Source organism: Panulirus ornatus, chromosome 20 (genome assembly GCF_036320965.1).
Source record: "Panulirus ornatus isolate Po-2019 chromosome 20, ASM3632096v1, whole genome shotgun sequence".
In the NCBI taxonomy this organism is placed as follows: domain Eukaryota; kingdom Metazoa; phylum Arthropoda; class Malacostraca; order Decapoda; family Palinuridae; genus Panulirus; species Panulirus ornatus.
In genome coordinates this window covers 75,922,922-75,947,718 of record NC_092243.1, presented here as the reverse complement: position 1 = coordinate 75,947,718, position 24,797 = coordinate 75,922,922, and the positions used below count along the sequence as shown (strand labels likewise).

The following is a 24,797-nucleotide window of genomic DNA, read 5'->3' as shown; positions in this document are numbered from 1 at the left end:
GTATGGCAGAAGTTAGTAGTGCCACAGTGGTATGGTAGGAGTTAGTGGTGCCACAGTGGTATGGCAGAAGTTAGTAGTGCCACAGTGGTATGGCAGAAGTTAGTAGTGCCACAGTGGTATGGCAGAAGTTAGTAGTGCCACAGTGGTATGGTAGGAGTTAGTGGTGCCACAGTGGTATGGCAGAAGTTAGTAGTGCCACAGTGGTATGGCAGAAGTTAGTAGTGCCACAGTGGTATGGCAGAAGTTAGTAGTGCCACAGTGGTATGGCAGAAGTTAGTAGTGCCACAGTGGTATGGCAGAAGTTAGTAGTGCCACAGTGGTATGGCAGAAGTTAGTAGTGCCACAGTGGTATGGCAGAAGTTAGTAGTGCCACAGTGGTATGGCAGAAGTTAGTAGTGCCACAGTGGTATGGTAGGAGTTAGTGGTGCCACAGTGGTATGGCAGAAGTTAGTAGTGCCACAGTGGTATGGTAGGAGTTAGTGGTGCCACAGTGGTATGGCAGAAGTTAGTAGTGCCACAGTGGTATGGTAGGAGTTAGTGGTGCCACAGTGGTATGGTAGGAGTTAGTGGTGCCACAGTGGTATGGTAGGAGTTAGTGGTGCCACAGTGGTATGGTAGGAGTTAGTGGCTCCACTGTGGTATGGTAGGAGTTAGTGGTGCCACAGTGGTATGGTAGGAGTTAGTGGCTCCACTGTGGTATGGTAGGAGTTAGTGGTGCCACAGTGGTATGGTAGGAGTTAGTGGCTCCACTGTGGTATGGTAGGAGTTAGTGGTGCCACAGTGGTATGGTAGGAGTTAGTGGTGCCACAGTGGTATGGTAGGAGTTAGTGGTGCCACAGTGGTATGGTAGGAGTTAGTGGCTCCACTGTGGTATGGTAGGAGTTAGTGGTGCCACAGTGGTATGGTAGGAGTTAGTGGTGCCACAGTGGTATGGTAGGAGTTAGTGGTGCCACAGTGGTATGGTAGGAGTTAGTGGCTCCACTGTGGTATGGTAGGAGTTAGTGGCTCCACTGTGGTATGGTAGGAGTTAGTGGCTCCACTGTGGTATGGTAGGAGTTAGTGGTGCCACAGTGGTATGGTAGGAGTTAGTGGCTCCACTGTGGTATGGTAGGAGTTAGTGGCTCCACTGTGGTATGGTAGGAGTTAGTGGTGCCACAGTGGTATGGCAGAAGTTAGTAGTGCCACAGTGGTATGGTAGGAGTTAGTGGTGCCACAGTGGTATGGTAGGAGTTAGTGGTGCCACAGTGGTATGGCAGAAGTTAGTAGTGCCACAGTGGTATGGTAGGAGTTAGTGGTGCCACAGTGGTATGGCAGAAGTTAGTAGTGCCACAGTGGTATGGCAGAAGTTAGTAGTGCCACAGTGGTATGGCAGAAGTTAGTAGTGCCACAGTGGTATGGCAGAAGTTAGTAGTGCCACAGTGGTATGGCAGAAGTTAGTAGTGCCACAGTGGTATGGTAGGAGTTAGTGGTGCCACAGTGGTATGGTAGGAGTTAGTGGTGCCACAGTGGTATGGTAGGAGTTAGTGGTGCCACAGTGGTATGGTAGGAGTTAGTGGTGCCACAGTGGTATGGTAGGAGTTAGTGGTGCCACAGTGGTATGGTAGGAGTTAGTGGTGCCACAGTGGTATGGTAGGAGTTAGTGGTGCCACAGTGGTATGGTAGGAGTTAGTGGTGCCACAGTGGTATGGTAGGAGTTAGTGGTGCCACAGTGGTATGGCAGAAGTTAGTAGTGCCACAGTGGTATGGTAGGAGTTAGTGGTGCCACAGTGGTATGGTAGGAGTTAGTGGTGCCACAGTGGTATGGTAGGAGTTAGTGGTGCCACAGTGGTATGGTAGGAGTTAGTGGTGCCACAGTGGTATGGTAGGAGTTAGTGGTGCCACAGTGGTATGGTAGGAGTTAGTGGTGCCACAGTGGTATGGCAGAAGTTAGTAGTGCCACAGTGGTATGGTAGGAGTTAGTGGTGCCACAGTGGTATGGTAGGAGTTAGTGGTGCCACAGTGGTATGGTAGGAGTTAGTGGTGCCACAGTGGTATGGTAGGAGTTAGTGGTGCCACAGTGGTATGGCAGAAGTTAGTAGTGCCACAGTGGTATGGCAGAAGTTAGTAGTGCCACAGTGGTATGGTAGGAGTTAGTGGTGCCACAGTGGTATGGTAGGAGTTAGCGGTGCTACATTGGCTATGGGAGGAGTTAGTGGTGACACAGTGGTATGGTAGGAGTTAGTGGCTCCACTGTGGTATGGTAGGATTTAGTGGCGCCACTGTGGTATGGTAGGAGTTAGTGGTGCCACAGTGGTATGGCAGAAGTTAGTAGTGCCACAGTGGTATGGTAGGAGTTCGTGGTACTGCAATGAGCGTGGGGGTAGTTGGTGGTGCTGTGGTAAGTGGAGATGATGAGAGATAATGATGGTTTCATGAGAGAGATAACGGGATGTCTGGATGGGGTAGTAGAGAGAGGATGGGGTTAACATTCCAGTGATCACGGTTCAGGGAGGTGGTGTGCACTCATGTTGGAGGAGAGATGGAGAGTGTTGGAGATGGTGAAGCGTTAATGGGAAATGTGACTCACTTGGGCAAAACATTTGCTACATATTTATAGGAGGTTATGCAAAGTGTACGTACAACTAGTTCCAACACAAGAAATTAGGTCTAGATACATTATTCATATCGGCGAAAATCTCATCACTTAATGTTAAGTATCCTTTAGGGAAAGTTGACTCAGCCCAGAAGCTGAGGAAGAGGAACTGATAATGTTTTTGACACACTGAATATATACTTTAGGGGAGAGATCTTTTATCAGATGATCTAATGATTAGAATCTCTCTCTCTCTCTCTCTCTCTCTCTCTCTCTCTCTCTCTCTCTCTCTCTCTCTCTCTCTCTCTCTCTCCAGTCCTAGAGAGAGAGAGAGAGAGGTGGACATGTGGCGGATGAGAGATAGAGGTGTGGTAGATAGGAAGTTGAGGTGTGGTGGATGGGAGGTGGTAAATAGAAGATAGGAGTATAGTGGATTCGAGGTAATGGTGGGGTAGGTTGGAAGGTGGTTGTGTAGTGTGGAGGAAGATGGTGTGGTGGATGGGATGTGGAGGTGTGGCAGGTTGGGAGTGTACCCAAAACACAAGGGGGAGAGGGGTCGGTCAGTGACCTGGGTGGCGGTGAGGCAGCACTAGGAGAGACAGTCTGCCCTGTGAAGGTTGGGACACATGGGAGGGATGAACAATAGCGGCAGACCTGGGTGGTGGTCCACAATGAACATATCAGCTGGAGGAAAGACCATGGGAAGGACAGACCACAGGACATCTGATGGTCTATGACGAGGTCTTCGTCTGCCTGAAGGACATAATTTCATGTGTAGGAGAACCGACAGGATGTTAAGTCAGAAAGCATTTTCCAACAGACACTACACCTCCAGCAGGAGGAAAAAGAAAAAAAAAAAAATGAGAACGCTCGCCATGTAGTTTGGCGAAAGTATACTGCCGTGGTAACTTTATAGGAAAGTGTAAACGGGAAAAGTTCCCAACTGTCTGTGGTGGAGTTCTCCTGGGAGGACGTTCAAAACTGAAGCACAAAAATGAAACAAAAAAGGTTAAATTCTCTATTTTTTTTTTTCAGCGGAACTTTCAAATCCGTGCCTCTTCCTTGAAGCCCACGCATTTACTGATAGTAGATTACGCTCAAGTGTTTGTTTAGCTTTGAATTAAAGGCACCGATGGTGTTCGAACTGACTTATCTGATCGCAATTTCTTCCAGCGCTTTACAACTTTGTAGCTGAAACACTCTTTGCCTGCGTTGTTTTCATATCGGTTTTAATCTCATACTTCTGACGGCCTGTGAGTGTTATCACTGAGCCACAACTTAACATTCGCTGGTAAAGTGGTTCATCCAGATGTCTGCGTCCACTGCATACTCTGAGATTTCGAGGTCACCGCCGTGCACCGTGAGTTTGATCTAGGGAAACCTTGAGAACCGCGTGCGGGAGGGTTACCCTTCACAGACCATTCGGTCACGTGATGTGATACGGGGTCTTACGGGTCAGAGAAGATGGCCTAAGATGAGTATCTTTCGCCCTGTCGTGCTCCAGTAGTTAGACTTATGGATGTGATTCGTGTGTGTGTGTGTGTGTGTGTGTGTGCTATTCTTCAGTAAGTCTCTCCTAGTATCTTTTCTCACAAGCCTCTTTATCAAGTTCACTTAAATTCACCTTCCCATCTTATCTTACCCTGTTTCCCAGAAGCCTCTACAGTCATTCACCTTCACATCCTTCGACCAGTGACTTGACAGCCTTCTCGGCACGTTCACATCCAGGAGTCTCTCATTTGCATCACATTAGTAATTAATCCATTAATGCATATATGACATCAACCCCACTCATTAACGTACACTTACATATATTCCTCTTTTTAAACCAGGTATGCCCAATCATCAGTCCTTTTCCAAAGCATAACTTGACAAGCTACTCACCATTCTGATTTATACTTGGTGCTACGTAGAAGCCCTCCAATTATACACTATATTGTCGCATCTCCGCTCCTGCTCATATTCGAGTCACCCATCACTGATACTCGATCCCTCCCATCAAAATTACTGAAGCACTCTCTCACCTCCTCCCAAAACATTCGCCTCTCTTCCTCACTCCTCTCCTCAGTACGTTTTGTAATCCACTCTCATTCTTAACTATATAAGCCTCGGGCTCTTTTCCACAACTTGTTTACTAATGGCGTCTTAGCTACGTCTCTTCCTTATACATCAACTGACTGTTGTATGTCTTCTACCTCATTCTTGTATCTCCTCTGACGATGTGAACATTGCACGAAAGTGCAGTTGGGAACCTATCGTGTTTCATTTCCTGTGTGTGTATATATATATATATATATATATATATATGTGTGTGTGTGTGTGTGTGTGTGTGTGTGTATACACAAAGTAACATATAAGCTCCGTGTCTGTCTCGAGGTTTGGCAGGCGGGAACTCTGAGAGAAGTTATCACCAAAAGAGTAACACATAAAAGCCGTGGACAGACCACTCACTCCCTGGTCAAAACAAGGGTAGCAATTAATCATCGCGTGGGACGTAATAAGATTGTTGACACATGTTCCGCCGACGGATTTAGGGCGGCCACTCACAGAGCTTCACAGCAGCGGGCCACTCAACGACCGTAACAAGTCTCAGCCACTCAGCGAGCGGAAGTAGTCCCCGGCCACTCAGTGAGCTGGAGTCTATAGTCTGGGCCACTCAGCGAGGTGAACAACTCGCCGCCACTCAGTGAGATTAATATACTGGGTTAGTGTCAAAGGAGTCAAGTGATGCAGTAGGGTCATAATACGGCTCTCCAAGACCCCGAGGTCGTCTCTATGAAGCCAGGAACCTTCCTATATCCATTTCTTCTTGATTTTCTTCTTTTAATTTCGTTTTTACGAGAGAGATCAGTTAATCACGTCGATGCCATGATTATATTTGCTGAGAGACGAGCAAAGAAAAAAAAAATATGTACCGAGAAATAAAATGGTCCGTGCCTTTCCCTGTTACTGATTGTAGCGCATCATTGAAGATGCAGAACCACCACCCCAACGGAGAAGGCGGGGGGGAGGGATGGTCTGGGGGGTATAAAGTTATATAATGCAAAGCATTATGGGATATATGTAACAACTTTTTTTCTTATATCATTTTTCCTTTTTATTTCTCTCAAGAACTTCAGAGGTCGAATATATGACTTGCCCTACTGGGTGGCTTGGCTGGCTACCTGGTCGAGGACCAGACCCAACCTAGCCAAAGGAAGGAGTAAACAAATTAAACTGGTCGAGAGGAGTAAGTTGGGTAGATATGACCTGGGCGAGTAGGTAAGTGACATGAGTGAGTGAATGGACGACCTGACCAGGTAGATGGTCGCGTAAACTCGCTGACCAGGTCAAACATACACACGTGACCTTGTTTTGTGGTTGGTTACTTGGGGGGGGGGAATAGACGATGCATACATTACCCAGCTGGAAAGGCAGGCAGCTGGTATGGTCAGGTAGATCAGGAAAATGTCCAAACTAAGCCAATAGGATGAGGAACATCGCCCAGTAGACAAGTAGATGATAAGGTAGATTAATGTGTAATGAGACCCCTGTCTGACCTGGAAAAATGGTAGATGTCTGACTTAGCTCGTTCAAGTGGTAGATGACGACTAACCTGGTAGATGGCAGGAGGTACCCACAAGACCTCTCCATGGGGGTAGATGAGAACGTTGCTCTTGTACCGCACTTCGTAGTTGCCGTCGGCGCTGCAAGGAAGACACTTCGAGTCAGTCATAGATAAAAGGAGACAGACACACATCTAGACATGACCCTGGTCACTGAGGGAAGATATCCGGTGTGGGTGTGTGTGTGTGTGTGTGTGACACGTACGATGACGTGTCAGTCACGGGATCCACTCCTTTGCGAACCACGAGAGACAATGCCTCAAGATCCGTACAACGGTCGTGTACGAGGGAAGAAAAGAAGCGTCATAACGGCCAATCCTCGTGTGTCGGTTCTCGACACGGAAACCAAGGGAAGCCACACGCGTCCGAAGAGTCCACGTCTCAGGCGACTTGGACGCACTGAGACAGCTGAGGGAGACCAGTGCGTTAATGATAACACCTGTGGAACGGAGAATGGGAAGCCATACGCGACTGCAAGATTGGTATGGCACAAGAAAGCCTCTGTAGGTATGGACAACTCAGGAGGGAAACAACAGCTTTTGGGAGGGAGATTTTTGTGACGTTCATTACGTGGGGGTTTCCAGATTATGAGGAGAGGGTCTGCTTATCGTCAACGTGTTTAGCCTCTTTATTGCAGTGGTTGTATTGTAGTGATTTTGATTAATTTTTTTTTTTTCTCCAAAAGAAGGATCAGAGAAGGGGGCCAGGTGAGGATATTCCCTCAAAGGCCCAGTCCTCTGTTCTTAACGCTACCTCGCTATCACGGGAAATGGCGAATAGTATGAAAAAAAAAAAAAAAAAAATATATATATATATATATATATATATATATATATATATATATATATATATATGCTGTGGTCGTCTGTCTTTCTGTATCTGTGCCGTGGTCGTCTGTGCCGTGGTCGTCTGGTTCTTCTCTCTATATTTCACATTCACTATATCACGTTTCTTTTTCTCTCCATCATCAAGTTATTGCTCCGAGTTCTTCCGCCGTCCGTGGGTGTGTGTTCACGTGCATCAGTTTCTGTGTGCCGGGGTATATCTATTGATGTGTCTATATATGCATATATATATATATATATATATATATATATATATATATATATATATATATATATATATATATGTATATACATATATGTTTATATATATATATATATATATATATATATATATATATATATATATATATATATATATATATATATATATATATGCATATATAGACACATCAATAGATATACCCCGGCACACAGAAACTGATGCACGTGAACACACACCCACGGACGGCGGAAGAACTCGGAGCAATAACTTGATGATGGAGAGAAAAAGAAACGTGATATAGTGAATGTGAAATATAGAGAGAAGAACCAGACGACCACGGCACAGATACAGAAAGACAGACGACCACAGCATAGACACAGAGGACCACGGCATAGAAACAGACACAGACGACTCTGGCACAGACCACACGGCACACAACAGGCCGTCGATATCTTGTGGCGCGGTATTTTTCTCCCTCTGGCGGCGTGTCGTGTGCTCAGCTAAGCCCTCCGGTAAAACTTGGTACGCTAAGCCGTATCATCCGTGGCTGACCTCTCACGGGGGACCGGACGCGACAGACACATCCGTCGCAAGACATCGAAAATCTTGCTCGCACACCTGAGCAGGTTGGCGGCGCTCCGTGAGGTCCTGCCAGAGGCTGGAACAACCCTCTTGTCATACCTGGAGAGGTTGACAGTGTTCCGTGCGTTCCTTAAGGCAGTAGTAAGATGTACAGAAGGTGGGATAAAAAAAAAAAACGGGAAGTTTTATGATAGATTAGAACTTATATCTCGACAACACCAAGTGTGTAAATACCTAATTGTACTGTACTACCGGAGAGGGAGTCCTACACTCGTGGGGCCCCATCTCTTGTACTGTACGAGAAGGAGTTCTACACTGATGGGGTTCCATCTCTTGTACTGTACGGGGAGAGAGTTCTACACTCGTGGGGCCCCGTCTCTTAATGTTGTATATATGTACCATGTCTTTTACTCCTGTGTAAGTACACACACACACACACACACACACACACACATTCTAACCTGAGTCAGGTACCCATTTATCGACCCGCCACGAGAGGAGGATGAAAGCCTGGGTTGGGTGTGGGCCGAGTACTACACTGAGATTGTTTCATACGGATATCCGTACTGTAGACTGGATGGGATTCCTAACTACGTACGTTTGCTGAGGAAGTGAAAAACGAAGTGGATTGCATCAGCTTACAAGGGGACCTAGACAAACTCCAATGTTGGTGTGATACATGACTGATGAAGTTCAATTCATAAAGGAATTAGAGTAGTACTTTCCCAGTTCTGCAGTACCTAAATAGTATATTTTCAGCCAATCGGCCGCCTAAATCCAATAAACCGTTATTCATCGATGTATTCATTAATTACACACACACACACACACACACACACACACACACACACACACACACACACACCATCAAAACAACAAGGTCGAAACTCACTTGTTAAACAAGACGATGTCCGGCTTCCAGACCTTATCGGGAGGAAGACGAAGCACCTTAATGCCACCGTAGTCAGCCGCGTCCCACCTCAGCTGGTAATCCTTCCATACCTGTGGAGATGGAGAGGCTCAGAACACCTCATCCAACACATGACTGGATGACGCAGTTATAACATATAGTTAAACCATCAAAACTACGACATTCTCAATGAATCTCATATATATATATATATATATATATATATATATATATATATATATATATATATATATATATATCCTGATAGTTATGAGGAAAATGAAACACGATGTGATCATTACATGAAAGTGCACTTGGGAACTTGTGTTTCATTTTCCTCGTGGTTATCAGGATATACTAGATCACGCGCACTGTATATATCTGTATATATATATATATATATATATATATATATATATATATATATATATATATATATATATATATATATATATATATATAATCATTCAAATTCGTTTAGTCAGGAATGATATGTTCAGGCAAGTTCGTTGGTTGGTAGATCTTTGGGCCCAAACAACTGCTGTGGTCATTAGGCCTGGCTAGCGTCAAGCTACTGTATCCATCAAACTGGGGATGAAAACCTTTTTAACACCACCTTCAGGTGTTGGGATAAGCTGAAGACCACATATATATATGTATATATTCACACTACGCCTCTGTGGCCTATTCAGCAGCTTCTATACACTAATAAGGATTCATTTACAAAGCAACAGTTTACATTTTTGTCACATGAGAGAAAAAAAAATTAATTTATATGAACTGGCATGAAATATATTGGCCCAATGAATTCGCTACGTGAGCGAAGTTTCCTATGTATTTGTGGCTTCATGATTGGTGGGCCGTGAGCATCCCCCCCACCCCCAACACCTGCTGTAAAATGTTAATTCCAGTGAGACCCGCGACCCCGACGGGAACAATGATCGTGGTCTGTCCTGGAAGTAATACAAAAGTATTAAAGCAGATAACTTAATGTCACACGGCTTCATACTGTTGTTGTCACGGGTCTCTCTCTAACCTCTCTCTCTCTCTCTCTCTCTCTCTCTCTCTCTCTCTCTCTCTCTCTCTCTCTCTATAATGGAGCTACGTACGATAGTCTACGAGGTACATGTGAACAATAGGGCCAAAAAAAAAAATATAAGACATAGCATTTCGTAACTCTTAACAAAATACTATGTCACTCACCAGTGGTACACAACAAGCAAATGAAAGAAGTGGATGTGATCGACTCAGGAAAGCAGCCACAACTCACATTGCATGAACGTGAAAGAAGGAGAAAGAACAAAAAAAAAAAAATGTGATACAGTGAATGATGGAAATCTGTGATCGAAATGACTTCAAGTTTCCATTTTTGAAACTTAGACTGGAACGAGATTGAAAAAATAATGTCATACGTAAACTGGAACTACATTCTCTTCAAAGACAAAAGCAACCAACAATAAAGAGATTTATGAGAGACAGAAATAATAAAAGGTGAGGTTGTAATAAATGATATGGGAGGAAAAATGGGAAGGTACCAATAGATATGAAACGCTGGATGCATTGAAAAAGAGATTGGAAAAAAAAGATAAAAGTAGCAATAGATAATAAAACTATAGGAGAGATTGAGAACAAGGACGAGAGAGTCAGGTAATATTGCAATCATTAAGAACGGAGCAAAATTAGGAAGAAAACACTAATGGAATTCAATCGTATTTCTGCCACATATTTACATACGTTAAGAAAAAAAAGGATCTTCCCGGATGCGACCGATGAATTACGAAATGATCAGTGTGACTCGTGTTGTCTCGGTAGGAATGGTGAACGTGAATTTCAGACAAATATCCTAATGATCATGATGTCCCAAGTTCATAGTCATTTCCATCAAAATATGAAGTCACTATAACATTTATTACGTTAAATGACGGGAAATGCGCTCGATACATCACAATATCATGAGAGCAAGGCTACCAATGCGAGGCCAGATTAATGGGTATTTCTCAAAATGCTTCGTCCGTAGTGTCATATTGTTTCGCACAAAAAGTCGTAAGATACATTTCTTACGTTGTGTACAAAATCTAGAACAAATAACCTGATACTCGATCCTTCAAAGAGGGACGAAGAAAATAATTTACGAACTTAACCTCGGGCAATTATGCACATTGCTGTGGATACCATGCGAAAGTTGACAGTACAGAATGAACGAGATGTTCAACAGGTTGGCAGGATGTTCACCTGACAAGGATACACCCACAAACTCTGACGTGACTGAGACTGAGACGACAAAGAGCAACAGAGATACTAATGAGACATTCAGGACAAGATGGCCGCAACGGATCGTGTGATTTCTCAACGACCGTCAAAACTTTAATTCTGACGTGGGCGATGAAACACAGCAGAATAAAGAGAGTTTACAGATTGGGTTTGATCAACTATACATACGGGAGAACATAAGCTTCTTCAGAAACTTGTAATTACGAACTTGCTTCGACAGACTGATCAAGAAACAGTTATAATACTGAAGTAAATAGAAATATATATATATATATATATATATATATATATATATATATATATATATATATATATATATATATATATATATTCTTTTTTTTTTTTTTTTATACTTTGTCGCTGTCTCCCGCGTTTGCGAGGTAGCGCAAGGAAACAGACGAAAGAAATGGCCCAACCCCCCCCCATACACATGTATATACATACGTCCACACACGCAAATATACATACCTACACAGCTTTCCATGGTTTACCCCAGACGCTTCACATGCCTTGATTCAATCCACTGACAGCACGTCAACCCCGGTATACCACATCGCTCCAATTCACTCTATTCCTTGCCCTCCTTTCACCCTCCTGCATGTTCAGGCCCCGATCACACAAAATATTTTTCACTCCATCTTTCCACCTCCAATTTGGTCTCCCTCTTCTCCTCGTTCCCTCCACCTCCGACACATATATCCTCTTGGTCAATCTTTCCTCACTCATTCTCTCCATGTGCCCAAACCACTTCAAAACACCCTCTTCTGCTCTCTCAACCACGCTCTTTTTATTTCCACACATCTCTCTTACCCTTACGTTACTCACTCGATCAAACCACCTCACACCACACATTGTCCTCAAACATCTCATTTCCAGCACATCCATCCTCCTGCGCACAACTCTATCCATAGCCCACGCCTCGCAACCATACAACATTGTTGGAACCACTATTCCTTCAAACATACCCATTTTTGCTTTCCGAGATAATGTTCTCGACTTCCACACATTCTTCAAGGCCCCCAGAATTTTCGCCCCCTCCCCCACCCTATGATCCACTTCCGCTTCCATGGTTCCATCCGCTGCCAGATCCACTCCCAGATATCTAAAACACTTCACTTCCTCCAGTTTTTCTCCATTCAAGCAAGGTTATTAGGTACAGTAGGGTTGAGGGTCAAGTCATATATATATATATATATATATATATATATATATATATATATACACACACACACGATGGTCAACGTGGATCTGTTAGTACGCAAGCTCAGTTATTAGACGCATGATGCAAGCAATGAGGACCTATATAGCATTTTCTTGACTTTGCGAGACTATGGGTTTGGTATGGTAAACTACAAGATATTCCTCCAGGAGTGAACACTGTGGTGAACAAATACAAAAGTCGAAACTGGAAGAAATGGAAAGATGTCTGGTGAGGGACGACTTTTCTTTTTCCAGATGTGCCAAAAAGCAAGGGTCTCAGCATTGCCTATGGTAACAATAGCAAAAAAGTGAGTCAAAGACAAAAAACAAAGTAAGATAAGATTTTTATGGTCGAGGTCACTTTTGTTTCATATAATGATAACAATAAAAGATACTAAGGTTAAGAAAAGACGGAGAGAAAATGAAAAAAAGGAATATGCAAATAAGTTATGCAAATATGTCTTGCAAAAGAGCAGAGGAGAGCTTGATGATATTCACGTGAAAATAATTTAAATTAATAACTTGAAATGATTTAACAAGGGAACAAAAGGGAAAAATATCACCGATAATTTGCAATACCAAAGATCAGGAAGTAATCATAAATGAAAAGTAATTATTTGTAAACCACACCCAAAAGAGTCAGCAGTAATTGATATGATGAATATTATCAAAATTTGTTTCATCTAATTATTCATAATTACCCTAGGACCACTCTCAGTTTTATAGGGGTTCCTGGAGCACTGAGGGAGCGCTACAATCAGCAGCAGGAACACACACACACACACACACACACACACACACACAGGACCTGTCCCACTTCAGAAGCATCACTGAGGTCTAACTCGTCCGCCTGGCGGCAGTGTACAGTTACCTACATAACTTCAAGTTCGTCAGTACCCTCTTCACTTGTGCTGTCATTCATCCCTTACAACGTCCCGTAGCTCGGAAGGCGTGTAGTTAACGCCATGCCACCAACCCCCCCTCCCTTTTCTCTCCCCCCACAAAAAAAACAATGAGAAAATAAGTTGTTTGGATCGGCCAAGAGGCAGTCACGAACCAGCCAGGGGACGGCAGTTAAAGAGCCGAGCCAATTGGATTCGCCATCCGCTTGTTGAAATAACAATGAGTGTGTCTTCTCTTGGTCTTGCTCGGTCGGGCACCGCAACCCGGCTGGGTTCGGTCCCAGACCTAGACCCCCTCACCTCCCCACCACCCCAGCTCTACAACTTCCAGTAGTGACTGCCTCTCTCTCTCTCTCTCTCTCTCTCTCTCTCTCTCTCTCTCTCTCTCTCTCTCTCTCTCTCTCTCTCTGGACTCTGGAAAGCCGCCAGCCAGCGCCCTTCCAGCCAAGAGTTCTACTAAATATGGTCACTTTTGTTGTGAAGTTCTCTTTTTTCCCCCACTGAGGGAGAAGACCAAAAAAAAAAAAAAAAGACAAAAACAGAACAGACTCAACGAGGAGAAAAGTTAATGGGGGACAAGAATGATCCCATTTCCATAACTATTCCGTCACTTTTCCATCACTATTCCATCTCTTCCATTAACATGAGGGAGGCAGGAGGTTAACAGTTGGTCAATTAACATCTTTCTCCTCTGGTTTCCCACGTCCTGCCAACCGTTAACACTGTTCCTTGACCTGTAAGAATATTACGAAGATAAAAAAAGATAAGACGTGACCCCTCGTAGCCGACTTGTCGGTCACCCTCAGAGACGTCTAGTATGTTTTTGTTTTCGTCTGTCGTGTGTGAGTCTCCCAGGTGATGACGCCAGCTAGAGTGTGGGTGTGGCGGCTGTGAAGGTAGTATGAATGGTGTTTACTATTTGCTGCTGCTGTTGCCGACTGTTACCGCTGCTACTGATGTTCCTCCTGCTGTTACTAATGCTGCTGCCACTACTACTAATGCTGCTGCCACCTCTCCTGTTCCTGGAACTCCTCCTCCTCCTCTTCTACCTCCTCTTCTCACTCCTCCTCCTCCTCGTCCCCTTCCTCTTCCTCCTTAACGCGAGAACTGAGGATGCAGCAGCTACAGACACCAGTACTCTTGTAGGAAGTCTTTCAGGTCAGTTTGCCAGCCAGAGCCAGGCGTACAGAGCGAGGGTACGTGGGTCCGCCCCATCCGCAGCGCTAGCACCAGCGTCTCCCTCCCTCCCACTATCCCTCCACCTAGTCATGGTAACCTCCCACTTCGCCCCCATCCCCGCCCTCCCCCCCCCCCTTCTCTCTCTCTCTCTCTCTCTCTCTCTCTCCCTCCCCTCAGAACCTTTACTTTGCTATCTTCTTCTTGCAATGCTTTTAAGGAGAATTTTTTTTCCAGTAGTGTGGCCAAAGAACTACTCCTGTTGGGTCCATGAGGGGGTTTGTGTAGTCTGTGTATCCATATAAGTACGTGACTCTCTCTCTCTCTCTCTCTCTCTCTCTCTCTCTCTCTCTCTCTCTCTCTCTCTCTCTCTCTCTCAGACAAGGAACATGGTTAGGCATCTGTAGCGACGCTGAACACCGACTGCGAGACATTTAGTCGACGACAACCATTACCGAACCATCTCGACAGATGCCAGAAAGAACGATAAACGAAATTCTCTCCTGCATTAGGAATCACGAAACTCGAAAGATTTTTGTAAGTCGGGTTGAAATGTGGCGTGTTGTCTGGCCAAGCCAGAAAAATGGCGTCTGCACGAGGCCAAGCAGTAAGTCTGATGATCCCAGCCAAGGCAGATATCTTTGGCGGTGAAGCCTTCGCCAGGCTTCCAGACTCAGGCCAGCCTTTCTTGCTACGCCAAACTGACCAACCTCCCCATCCTTATTAACCTGGCCATAATGGCCATTCTCATGAACTTGGCCATTATAACCATCTATACTAACCTGGCCATTATGGCCATCCTCCTTAACCTGGCCATCCTCACTAACCTGGCCACCGGATCATCTCTGTCAACCTGGCCATCTCTGGGCCAAAGAGACTCGGTCTGTGCCAGTCAGTGTCCAGCTGAGGGGGTCCGCCACAGCCGTTTCTGGCTAGACACACCTACCTCGACCTTCCTGAGTCAGATATGCCGGATGAGATGCTTGTAGGACTTTGTATACTTGTGATCTTTGTTTACTTGTGATGTATAATTAGGAAATATTACACACACACACACACACACACACACACACACACACACACGTATTCCCCGCGTGTCGTAGAAGGCGACCAAAGGGGGCGGAAGCGGGGGGGGGGGGGGGCTGGAAACCCTCCCTTCCTTGTATTTCAATTTCTAAAAGGGGAAACAGGAGTCAAGCGAGGAGTGCTCATCCCCCTCGATGGCTCAGATTGGGGTGTCCGAATGTTTGTGGGTGTAACCAAAATGAGAAGAAAGGAGAGATCGGTATCATGTTTGAGGAAAGAAACCTGGATGTTCTGACTCTGAGTGACACCAAGCTCAAGGGTAAATGGGAAGAGTGGTTTGGGAATGTTTTGGGAGTAAAGGCAGGGGTTGGTGAGAGGACAAGAGGTAAGGAAGGAGTATCGCTACTCCTGGAGCAGGAGTTGTGGGAGAATGTGATAGAGTGTAAGAAAGAAATTCTAGATTGATGTGGAGAGAGATGGGTGATTATTGGTGCTTATGGTAAGTATTTTGGGAGCAGGAGCGTGAGAATATCAGCAGCTTTGATGCAGGAGATAGGGTTTCAGTGTTGGGTGATTTTAGTGCGAAAGTGAGTAATGTTGCAGCTGAGGGTAAAATTGGTGTATATAGGGTATTCAGTGTTGTGAATGGAATTGGTGAAGAGCTTGTGGATTTGTGTGCTGAAAAAAGACTGGTGATTGGGAATACCTAGTTTGAAAAGAGAGATATTCATAAGTATACGTGTGTGAGTAGGAGAGATAGTCAAAGGGCATTATTGGACTACGTGTTAATTGATAGGCGTGTAAAAGAGAGACTTTTGGATGTTGCTGAGAGGGGAAGCTGGAGGGATGTCTGATCATTATCTTATGGAGGTGAAGGTGAAGATTTTTCAAAAAAGTAGAGAGAACGTTGGGGAGAAAAGAGTGGTAAGAGTAAGTGAGCTTGGAGTACCAGGAGTGAGGGAGTACCAGGAGAAACTGAGTGTAGAATGGCAAAAGATGAGAGCAAATGACGTGAGAGAAGTGGGTGAGGAATGGGATGTATTTATAGAAGCAGTGATGGCATGTGCAAAACATGCATGTGGCATGGGAAAAGTGGGATGCGGGCAGATTAGAAAGGTCAGTGAGTAGTGGGATGAAGAAGTAAAGAAGTTATTGAAAGAGATATGAGAGGCGTTTGGACGATACTTACAAGGAAGGAGTGCAAATGATTGGGAGATGTATAAAAGAAAGCGGTAGGAGGTTAAGAGAAAGGTAGAGGGGTTGAAAAAGAGGGCAAATGAGAACTGGGGTGAGAGAGTATCATTAAACTTTAGGAAGAATAAAAAGATATTCTGGAAGGAGGTAAATAACGTGCGTAAGACAAGAGAACAAATGGAAACATCGGTGAAAGGGGCAAGTGGGGAAGTGATAACAAGTAGTGATGAAATGAGGAGATGGAGTGAGTAGTTTGAAGGTTTGTTGAATGTGTTTGATGATAGAGTAGCAGATGTAGGGTGTTTTGGTCGGAGTGGTGTGCGAAGTAAGAGGGTAAGGGAGAACAATTTGGTTAAGAGAGATGAGATAGTGAAAGCCCTGCAAAAGATAAAATTCGGCAAGGCGGCGGGTTTGGATGGTACTGCACCTTTGATCTCCTGCACCTTTCTCTTGTACATTTGCCAATCACTCACACTTCTTCCCTTCAAGTAACGCCTATAAACCATTCTTTTCTCTTTAGCAAGCTACTTGGTTTCACATGCCAGGCGAGGTCCAGGTGCTTCGATCCTCAGCCCTGCAGCATACGTCTGGCAGGGTTAAGGGTCTGCGACCCCCAGCCCTTCAGCACTCGTCTAGCAGGGTCCAGGGTGACCTACCAGCCCTGCTACACACGTCTGGCAGGGTCAAGGGTCCGTCTGTGGTCAGGGTCTAGGGCTCATTCCGTGCCCTGGGAACCAGCCACCTGGCTCATGGTGCTGGCGTTAGGGTAAAACTGTAGCGCCAAAGCAGTGTCCTCCAGGCTCGATGCCGTGCATCTTTCCCGGAACCCCACTCCAGTACGTGGGAGGTGCAGGCGCAATGCGGGGACGGTCCGCGTATTTAGCATTTTGATTTAATACTGGGGACGGCTGTGTGCGTTGCCTGGGGGGAGGATGAGAGAGAGAGAGAGAGAGAGAGAGAGAGAGAGAGAGAGAGAGAGAGAGAGAGAGAGAGAGAGAGAGAGAGAGAGAGAGAGAGAGAGAGCGAGAGAGAAACCCAGGAGGTCAGCGTCTCTGCTGGACTGTAAGGAGAATATAGACCACTCGGCTGCCGGGCATGAGCTCTGGCCGATGGAATGGGATGGGATGGGAACGTTGAGGGAGGGAGGGAGGGAGGGGAGCTCATCCCAGCAGTGTAGCGATAGGGGGATGTTATCATACAGGGAATTATTCCAAGACTTTCCTGATATATTCCCAAGCAGCAGCTTTATTACTGAACTATTTATAAAGATCATAAAGTGCTCAAAAGTTTTGAAGATGCTTAAAGCGTTGAAAGTTGTTTAGAGAATAACTACAAGGAGGAGAGGGGGAGGTCGAAGTTTGCAGTGGCGGCTGGGTTTCCTCCACTAGACTAATTAAAACTACCGACCTTTTCTTCCCCCACCCCACCAACAACCCACCACTGGTTATGCAGCTGTTTTATAACAAGGGTTGTATAACGCTCCTGCAGACCGTGGTTCTGACCTGGGGATCAGGGCCTTGCCCCACTGTGGAACGTGGTCATAACCTCAGGTCTCTCACTAGTGTATTGGGAATAGCACACCCACTATGACGTACTGGGTACAGTATATGGTAGTACACCCACTGACGTACTGAGGATAGTACATAGTAATCCACCTACTGACGTACTGGGGATAGTACATAGTAGTACACCCAATGACGTACTTGGGATAGTACATGGTAGACACAGATCTGTTCACTGTAGTCTGCAGGTCATTATAGCTGTATCGGCATCACTGCCATATCAAAAGGTTTACCAACTGCAGTAAACACAAGCACCTGAACCTCGGTCAGGTGTCGACACGTATACTAACACAAGGAATCATCATTTTGCAAGGATTTCATAATTACCACGATGTACCCACGTGCCGTACGGGACTTAGGATGTACCTCTCACCCTGGGTCATGAACAGTATGCACTTCTCATTCTGGGTCACGAATAGTGTACACCTCTCACCCTGGGTCATGAACAGTGTGCACTTCTCATACTGGGCCATTAATAGTGTGCACTTCTCATACTGGGCCATTAATAGTGTGCACTTCTTATACTGAACCATAAACAGTGTGCACTTCTCATACTGGGCCATTAATAGTGTGCACTTCTAATACTGAGCCATGAACAGTGTGCACTTCGCAAGTTATCTATTTGTGCTTCTCAGACGTCTGTAAGCCTGACAACTACACGTTAAAATGGCTAAAGCAAAAGCACAATAGAAACTAGGAAAAGGAATTACACAGATTTGTTGTGTGAGGAAGCATGGATCATAATAGTCAATCCTCGTGGACTTAGTATCGACACACAAACTACATGAAGCAGCGGACAGAAGCATGCCACAGGACCAGGTCGTAGGTTTGGAACACACACAAACAACTCACGAGAATGTGGCCGAAGTAATACCTCTAGACCAGAGAGAGAGAGAGAGAGAGAGAGAGAGAGAGAGAGGGTAACAGCGTGCCAGCAAACAGAGAGGAATGGTGGAAGAGAGGAGTTGGCAGAATAGTTAGTGAAGCAAGGCTCTTGGCCTCACCCTTGCTAAACGAGACGTGGAGGAAGACCCACCGCAGATATGTGAACAACACTCCATACTGGAGCAAACAAGAGCCCTGTAAATGTGACACACCTGCTCACAACAAGAATATTTCTAGCACCTTTATAGCAGAACTCCCAGCTTTTGGAAAGCAACCTTTGTCGAGTTCGGAAGGTAGACTTTCCAGAATAGATTGTAGGATATGATTTTGTCTAATGTATCTAATGTTACTGTTGCGTTCAACTGTAGTGATTTGAAATTTGACAGTACGAAGCGAGTGAAATATAAAAAGATATGAATGGCAGTTATGGTTTTGTACTGTTGATTTTAGATAAGTTACTGCCTCCCGCTCCATGATCCCGGGCACGTATAAGTTTAGAGAGCTAGTATGTTCTGTACGAGAAAGAGAGCTTGTATCCAAGGTGTGAAGTATGTAAAGTGGAATCGTCGACGTAAGAGTGAGAAGAAAGATCATTAATGGAGAGAGGAAAGCGGGTGGGAGATAGGATGGAACCCTGTGAGACGCTGTTGATGAAAGAGTAAGAGAGGGATACCAATGTAGCAACGACTAACTCGATGGAATGATTAGAAAAGCAGCTGCGCATTAGAGAACAGACAGAACTACAAAATCCAAAGGATGGAAGTTTTTTTTTCTGTCAGGAAGTTTTTTTTCTGTCAGGAAAGACTTGTGTTATTCATGGTTTAGAGATTTTTGAATGTAAGGAGAAAAGATTCACCAAAATGTTAAATTGAGGAGACGAAATGCGAGTCAGATAGAACAGTTTCGTGTTGAACCTTGTACCACGAAAGCCAAATTGATGTCATGAAGAGAATGGGATTCTGGACGTTTAAGAAAGTGAGTTAGAGAGATTTTTCGAAGGTTTCGCAAAAACAGAAACGACAGCGATGGGGCGATAGTTAGGGGTGATATAGTGGCCTGTCTTAAGAATGGTCCATACACAGCGCACGATTTTGAGGAGGAGGATGTAAGTTTTTTGATAGGCAGAGACGAAATATGTGAGCAAGGATCAGAGCTACCTCACAGGAACATGATAGACCCATACCTCTCACCCTTGGCCATGAGGAGCCTCTCAGTACCCCTAACTCCAGTAGGCCACACCCTCATTATTACACATGTCCTCATCACAGGAGGCTTGCAGCGGGGGGGGGGGGGGGGGGGGGCATGAACCTTCCCACCATCCCTCATTTCTTTAGCTATCTCGTGCAACTTGAGCCGGGGTCCCCACGCTTGGCTCCCACACTCACCCAACCACCTCCTCCTCCTCCTCCTCTTATTTCAGAGCGAAACCTGTGGAAGGTCTTCTCTTCCTCTGTGGGATTACATTTACCATCTCCACCCAGCACCTAGTACTCGGATTCCATTGATGAAGTTACTTTTCTTCAGTCAAAATTGATTTCTTTTTATTTTCTTTTTCATCATAGACTCAAGTTCGGATTAGCTTCTTTGGCGAGAAAGGGAAAGTGTGGATTCCGCTTTTTTTCATATGACTAGGTTTTCGACCTTTGGTGAGATCCTGAGAGGGTGGTGGTTGTGGTGGTGGTGGTGGGGCTGTGTCAGTGTTCCACTGTATTTTCTCATCGCTGAATTCTCTGCTATGTTTACAGCATCAGCGCCTGTAACGTCCCTCACCACGACTGTTGTGAGGGACGTTACTGTGAGGGCATAGCTCACTCAGCTGTTGTAAGGGTTGTAACCGTGAGGGCACAACACACGGCTGTTGTGAGAGGTTGTGAGTGTGAGGGCATAATTCACTCGTGGCAGTTGTGAGGGTTATGACTAAGGGCATAACTCACTCATGGCTGTTGTGACGGAGAGAGAGAGAGAGAGAGAGAGAGAGAGAGAGAGAGAGAGAGAGAGAGAGAGAGAGAGAGAGAGAGAGAGAGAGACTACTATAATAGTTGAGAGGATGTGTGTGTGTGTGTGTGTGTGTGTGTGTGTGTGTGTGTGTGTTTTGTGGGTGAGGGGAATTGTATGGGGCGGGGGTGGGGGGAAGGTAGGTCTGGCATGACAAGGGTGACCCAATTATGATCATAATAACGAGGCCTAACCTGGGTCGGTTCCGGCAACAAGTCTCTTGCTCTCTGGATGTAAACAGTAACAAAGTACCCAGCTAATTACCCTAACGACCCTGTCCTCTTGCCTAACAACCGTATCCACCGCTTGTCAACACCGACGACCCTCTCGTGTCGTCTCCCCAGGACGACCAGTGGTGAGTGAACGACTCCGGTAACCTCCCTTCATTATCTCCCAGAGCTTCGCGAGGCTTAAGACTTGATATAAAAACCAACTTTGGTTTTTGCTTCTACTGAAGGAGGGTCAATAAGCCAACGCTCGTCAGGGCTGCAATTAATTGAGGGAAATCTTCGACCATTTCCTCTTCAGGAATGTCATCAGCCACGTCTTAAATGTGCTCATCATCATGTTCGACTCACTAGACCCCGTCGGCAAACTTCGTCATGTCTCGAACTCGCGCGTAACTTCAGCGGAAATGTGTCGGAGGTGTAGCGGTCTTAGCGTACCATCTGCCGAGGGCCAGGCTGAAATATGGCTTAAGCCATTTTGACGTTCTGTCTGTCGAGTGTGGTAGTCATGCCTGTAGAACGTAAACAAAACGAAAAAGAAGAAAAACCAATATCAATATCAAAGGAAATTAGAAAATAATACTTTCTAATACTACTGTACTCTATGATGATCCACCATGCAGGCACAAAATGTGTCTGGTGTGGTGTGGCTGTGTGGCACAGACTGTGGTGTGGCTGTGTGGCACAGACTGTGGTGTGGCTGTGTGGCACAGACTGTGGTGTGGCTGTGTGGCACACACCGTGGTGTGGCTGTGTGGCACACACCGTGGTGTGGCTGTGTGGCACACACTGTGGTGTGGCTGTGTGGCACAGACTGGTGTGTGGCTGTGTGGCACACACCGTGGTGTGCTGTGTGCACACACTGTGGTGTGGCTGTGTGGCACAGACTGGTGTGTGGCTGTGTGGCACAGACTGGTGTGTGGCTGTGTGGCACAGACTGGTGTGTGGCTGTGTGGCACAGACCGTGGTGTGGCTGTGTAGCACAGACCGTGGTGTGGCTGTGTAGCACACACTGTGGTGTGGCTGTGTGGCACAGACTGTGGTGTGGCTGTGTGGCACACACCGTGGTGTGGCTGTGTGGCACACACCGTGGTGTGGCTGTGTGGCACACACCGTGGTGTGGCTGTGTGGCACACACCGTGGTGTGGCTGTGTGGCACAGACTGGTGTGTGGCTGTGTGGCACAGACTCAGGATGTATCTTTACACCAGACAGATCAATGAATCGCGGAAGTCCTTCTTGTCCCACATAAAGCCATGCTCTGTGGTATCAGGCATATGCAGTAACTCATCCCAGATACCTGACCCCATCGCACTCCATCACCATGTCTTCAGTCAGTCACGCCCTCACCCTGGTCAGTCACTTCCTGACCCTAGTCAGTCACGCCCTGACCTTGGTCAGTCACTTCCTGACTGTGGTTAGATACGCCCTGACACTGGTTAGTCACTTCCTGACCCTGGTCAGTCACGCCCTAACCCTGGTCGGTCACTTCCTGATCCTGGTCAGTCACGCCCTGACCCTGGTCGGCCACTTCCTGATCCTGGTCGGTCACGCCCTGACCCTGGTCGGCCACTTCCTGATCCTTGTCAGTCACGCCCTGACCCTGGTCAGTCAAAACCTGATCAAAGACAGAAGTTTCCCAGCTCGGCTTCCTTAAGCTAATAAGGTCAACAAAAGTTACCTAGCCGCCTTATGCAGTCCGCTTTGCTTGTTCACAGCGACAGCGCCAGTTCACGAGAGGGAATTCTAACCAGGCAAGAAGGTAAGTATATTGTCCTGCTCTGCTTCGATACACGTGTTGATGGTTTACATGAGACATCACTGACAGTAGGGTAGATCATGAGAGTAGGACGAGCATGGCTGATGGTGAAATTGGACCCATATAATCAGGAAAAAGGTAAGAGAAGAATACAAAATAAGTTTGAAAATCTAGAAAATAGGATGGTTATGGCTGAGAGGAGACTAGACAGCAACAATTATGAAGGCTACGGTAGGAAGGAAAGGCATAGTCGACAGATGCTGGACATAGGTTTTTGGTGCTTGATAACCAAAATGGAGAGTATGCCTCGTGTCTCTCATGACTGAGATTTTTTTTTTATAAGACTCACAAAACCTTCCTGAGCTTTACCGTGGGAACAACACGTTAGAATGAGGTTGTGTTACCTACCCATGAGCCAAGCTGGAAGGAGAATCTGCACACAAGGGCCTACGTCTATACTTGGGAACACCACAAACGACAGATGTTAGAAAAGTTAGAATAGTATGCCATAGAAAGGTTATGATCAGTGGGCTGCTTCCGCCTAGGTATAGTGTAAGATCTGTGACTTCATTTGGAACGTTTAGTGTTCATATGGAGAGTCGAAGGGTATCTGCAGGATCAGGGAAGATGGAGGAGATAGAATTTCTGGGTTAGTTTAGTAGTGGCGACAGCTTGTTCGTTACAGATGGCTTACGCTCAAAGATGGTCGGGACAACACGATTTTAGGCAGGATTTTAGATGAAAATATATAGCAGATATTTAACAAGACAGGTAGAATGATGATAGGTAGGAGGACGTCCGTTATCAAGGTCAGATGAGGTCACTCGAGGCAGTGGAGTTAGGTCAAGTATCGTCAACCCGACGCCTGGTGTCGCTACGAACGGGATCTTACCACAGGAAATCACAACACAGGTAGAGTACCTTACACAACTGAAGTTTTCCCACACCAACGGCAGAAATTTGGATTTAAAATACGAAATGAACTAACATCTTATGCTCTCTCAGAGATGTCTTATATCATAGTATCAACAGAAACGCTTATTAAAACTGCAAACATTCACTCAGTAGAATTAATGACGCCAGGAAGCAAGGCTGGATGTTTGAATGATACAATGACTTAATTAAGTGTAAAATAATTGCATACAGGATGTCTGCATGAAGCAGTAAAGACTCAAGGAATATATTTACGATAACTAAGAGACTGTAGAGAGGAAATTAAACTTAGTAAAAGCGAAATTTAAAAAGAATTCTTGCGACATGTAGAACAACTTGAACGATTATATTTCCTCTGTGAAGAAGAGATTAATAAAACAAAATATGAAGACAAGAAAATCCAATTCTAAACACGTAATTCTATTCAGTATTTACCTTCAAGAAACCATGGGATCCTCAGGCGTTCAACGTATTTCCAGGGATTACCAAGTAATAAAATGGAAAACACTGAGAGCCATCAAGTACGTAAATATTTAAGAAAGGAAAAATAATCCCAACTGCAGTAGTTGAGAGCAACGCCGTAGATCCTCTTAAGAACAGGATCTTGTGTCAATTCGTTTCATATTTACGACTGACATTATTTGCGCCTCATTAGTGCACATACAAAGCTCCACAGGTACAGGGTTGCGGAGACATCTGCCTCTCTGGTCTTGCTACAGGAATCTGTGGGTTTCTGATCTCGTCCTCCACCACAAGCAGCCTCGGAAGGTCCCAGCGGGTGGTCTGCTGCTGTTTCAATTCCCTTTGTCTTCCTTTGAACTCAAGGGCCTGTGACGGTCCTCCACAGACGGTCGTAAGACCATTAGGTCTTCTGTTATCGGTCTATATATGAATTGAGCGTGGTTATTTGCAGACTAGAGGAACAACAGTCAATAAATCTACGGCCGTAAAG

General features: G+C 45.5%; 1 protein-coding gene across 1 annotated transcript in view; it reads right to left on the bottom strand.

Moving 5' to 3' along the window:
* The window catches only part of LOC139755761 (acetylcholine receptor subunit beta-like 1), an 88,821-nt gene that overhangs the window by 20,105 nt on the left and 43,919 nt on the right, over positions 1 to 24,797 (bottom strand). Inside the window, exons 6-7 of the mRNA XM_071674387.1 lie at positions 8,699 to 8,808; positions 6,088 to 6,258 (exon numbers count right to left, since the gene is read on the bottom strand). Coding sequence (XP_071530488.1) covers positions 6,088 to 6,258; positions 8,699 to 8,808 — 281 coding nt within the window. The remainder of the gene's footprint in view (positions 1 to 6,087; positions 6,259 to 8,698; positions 8,809 to 24,797) is intronic.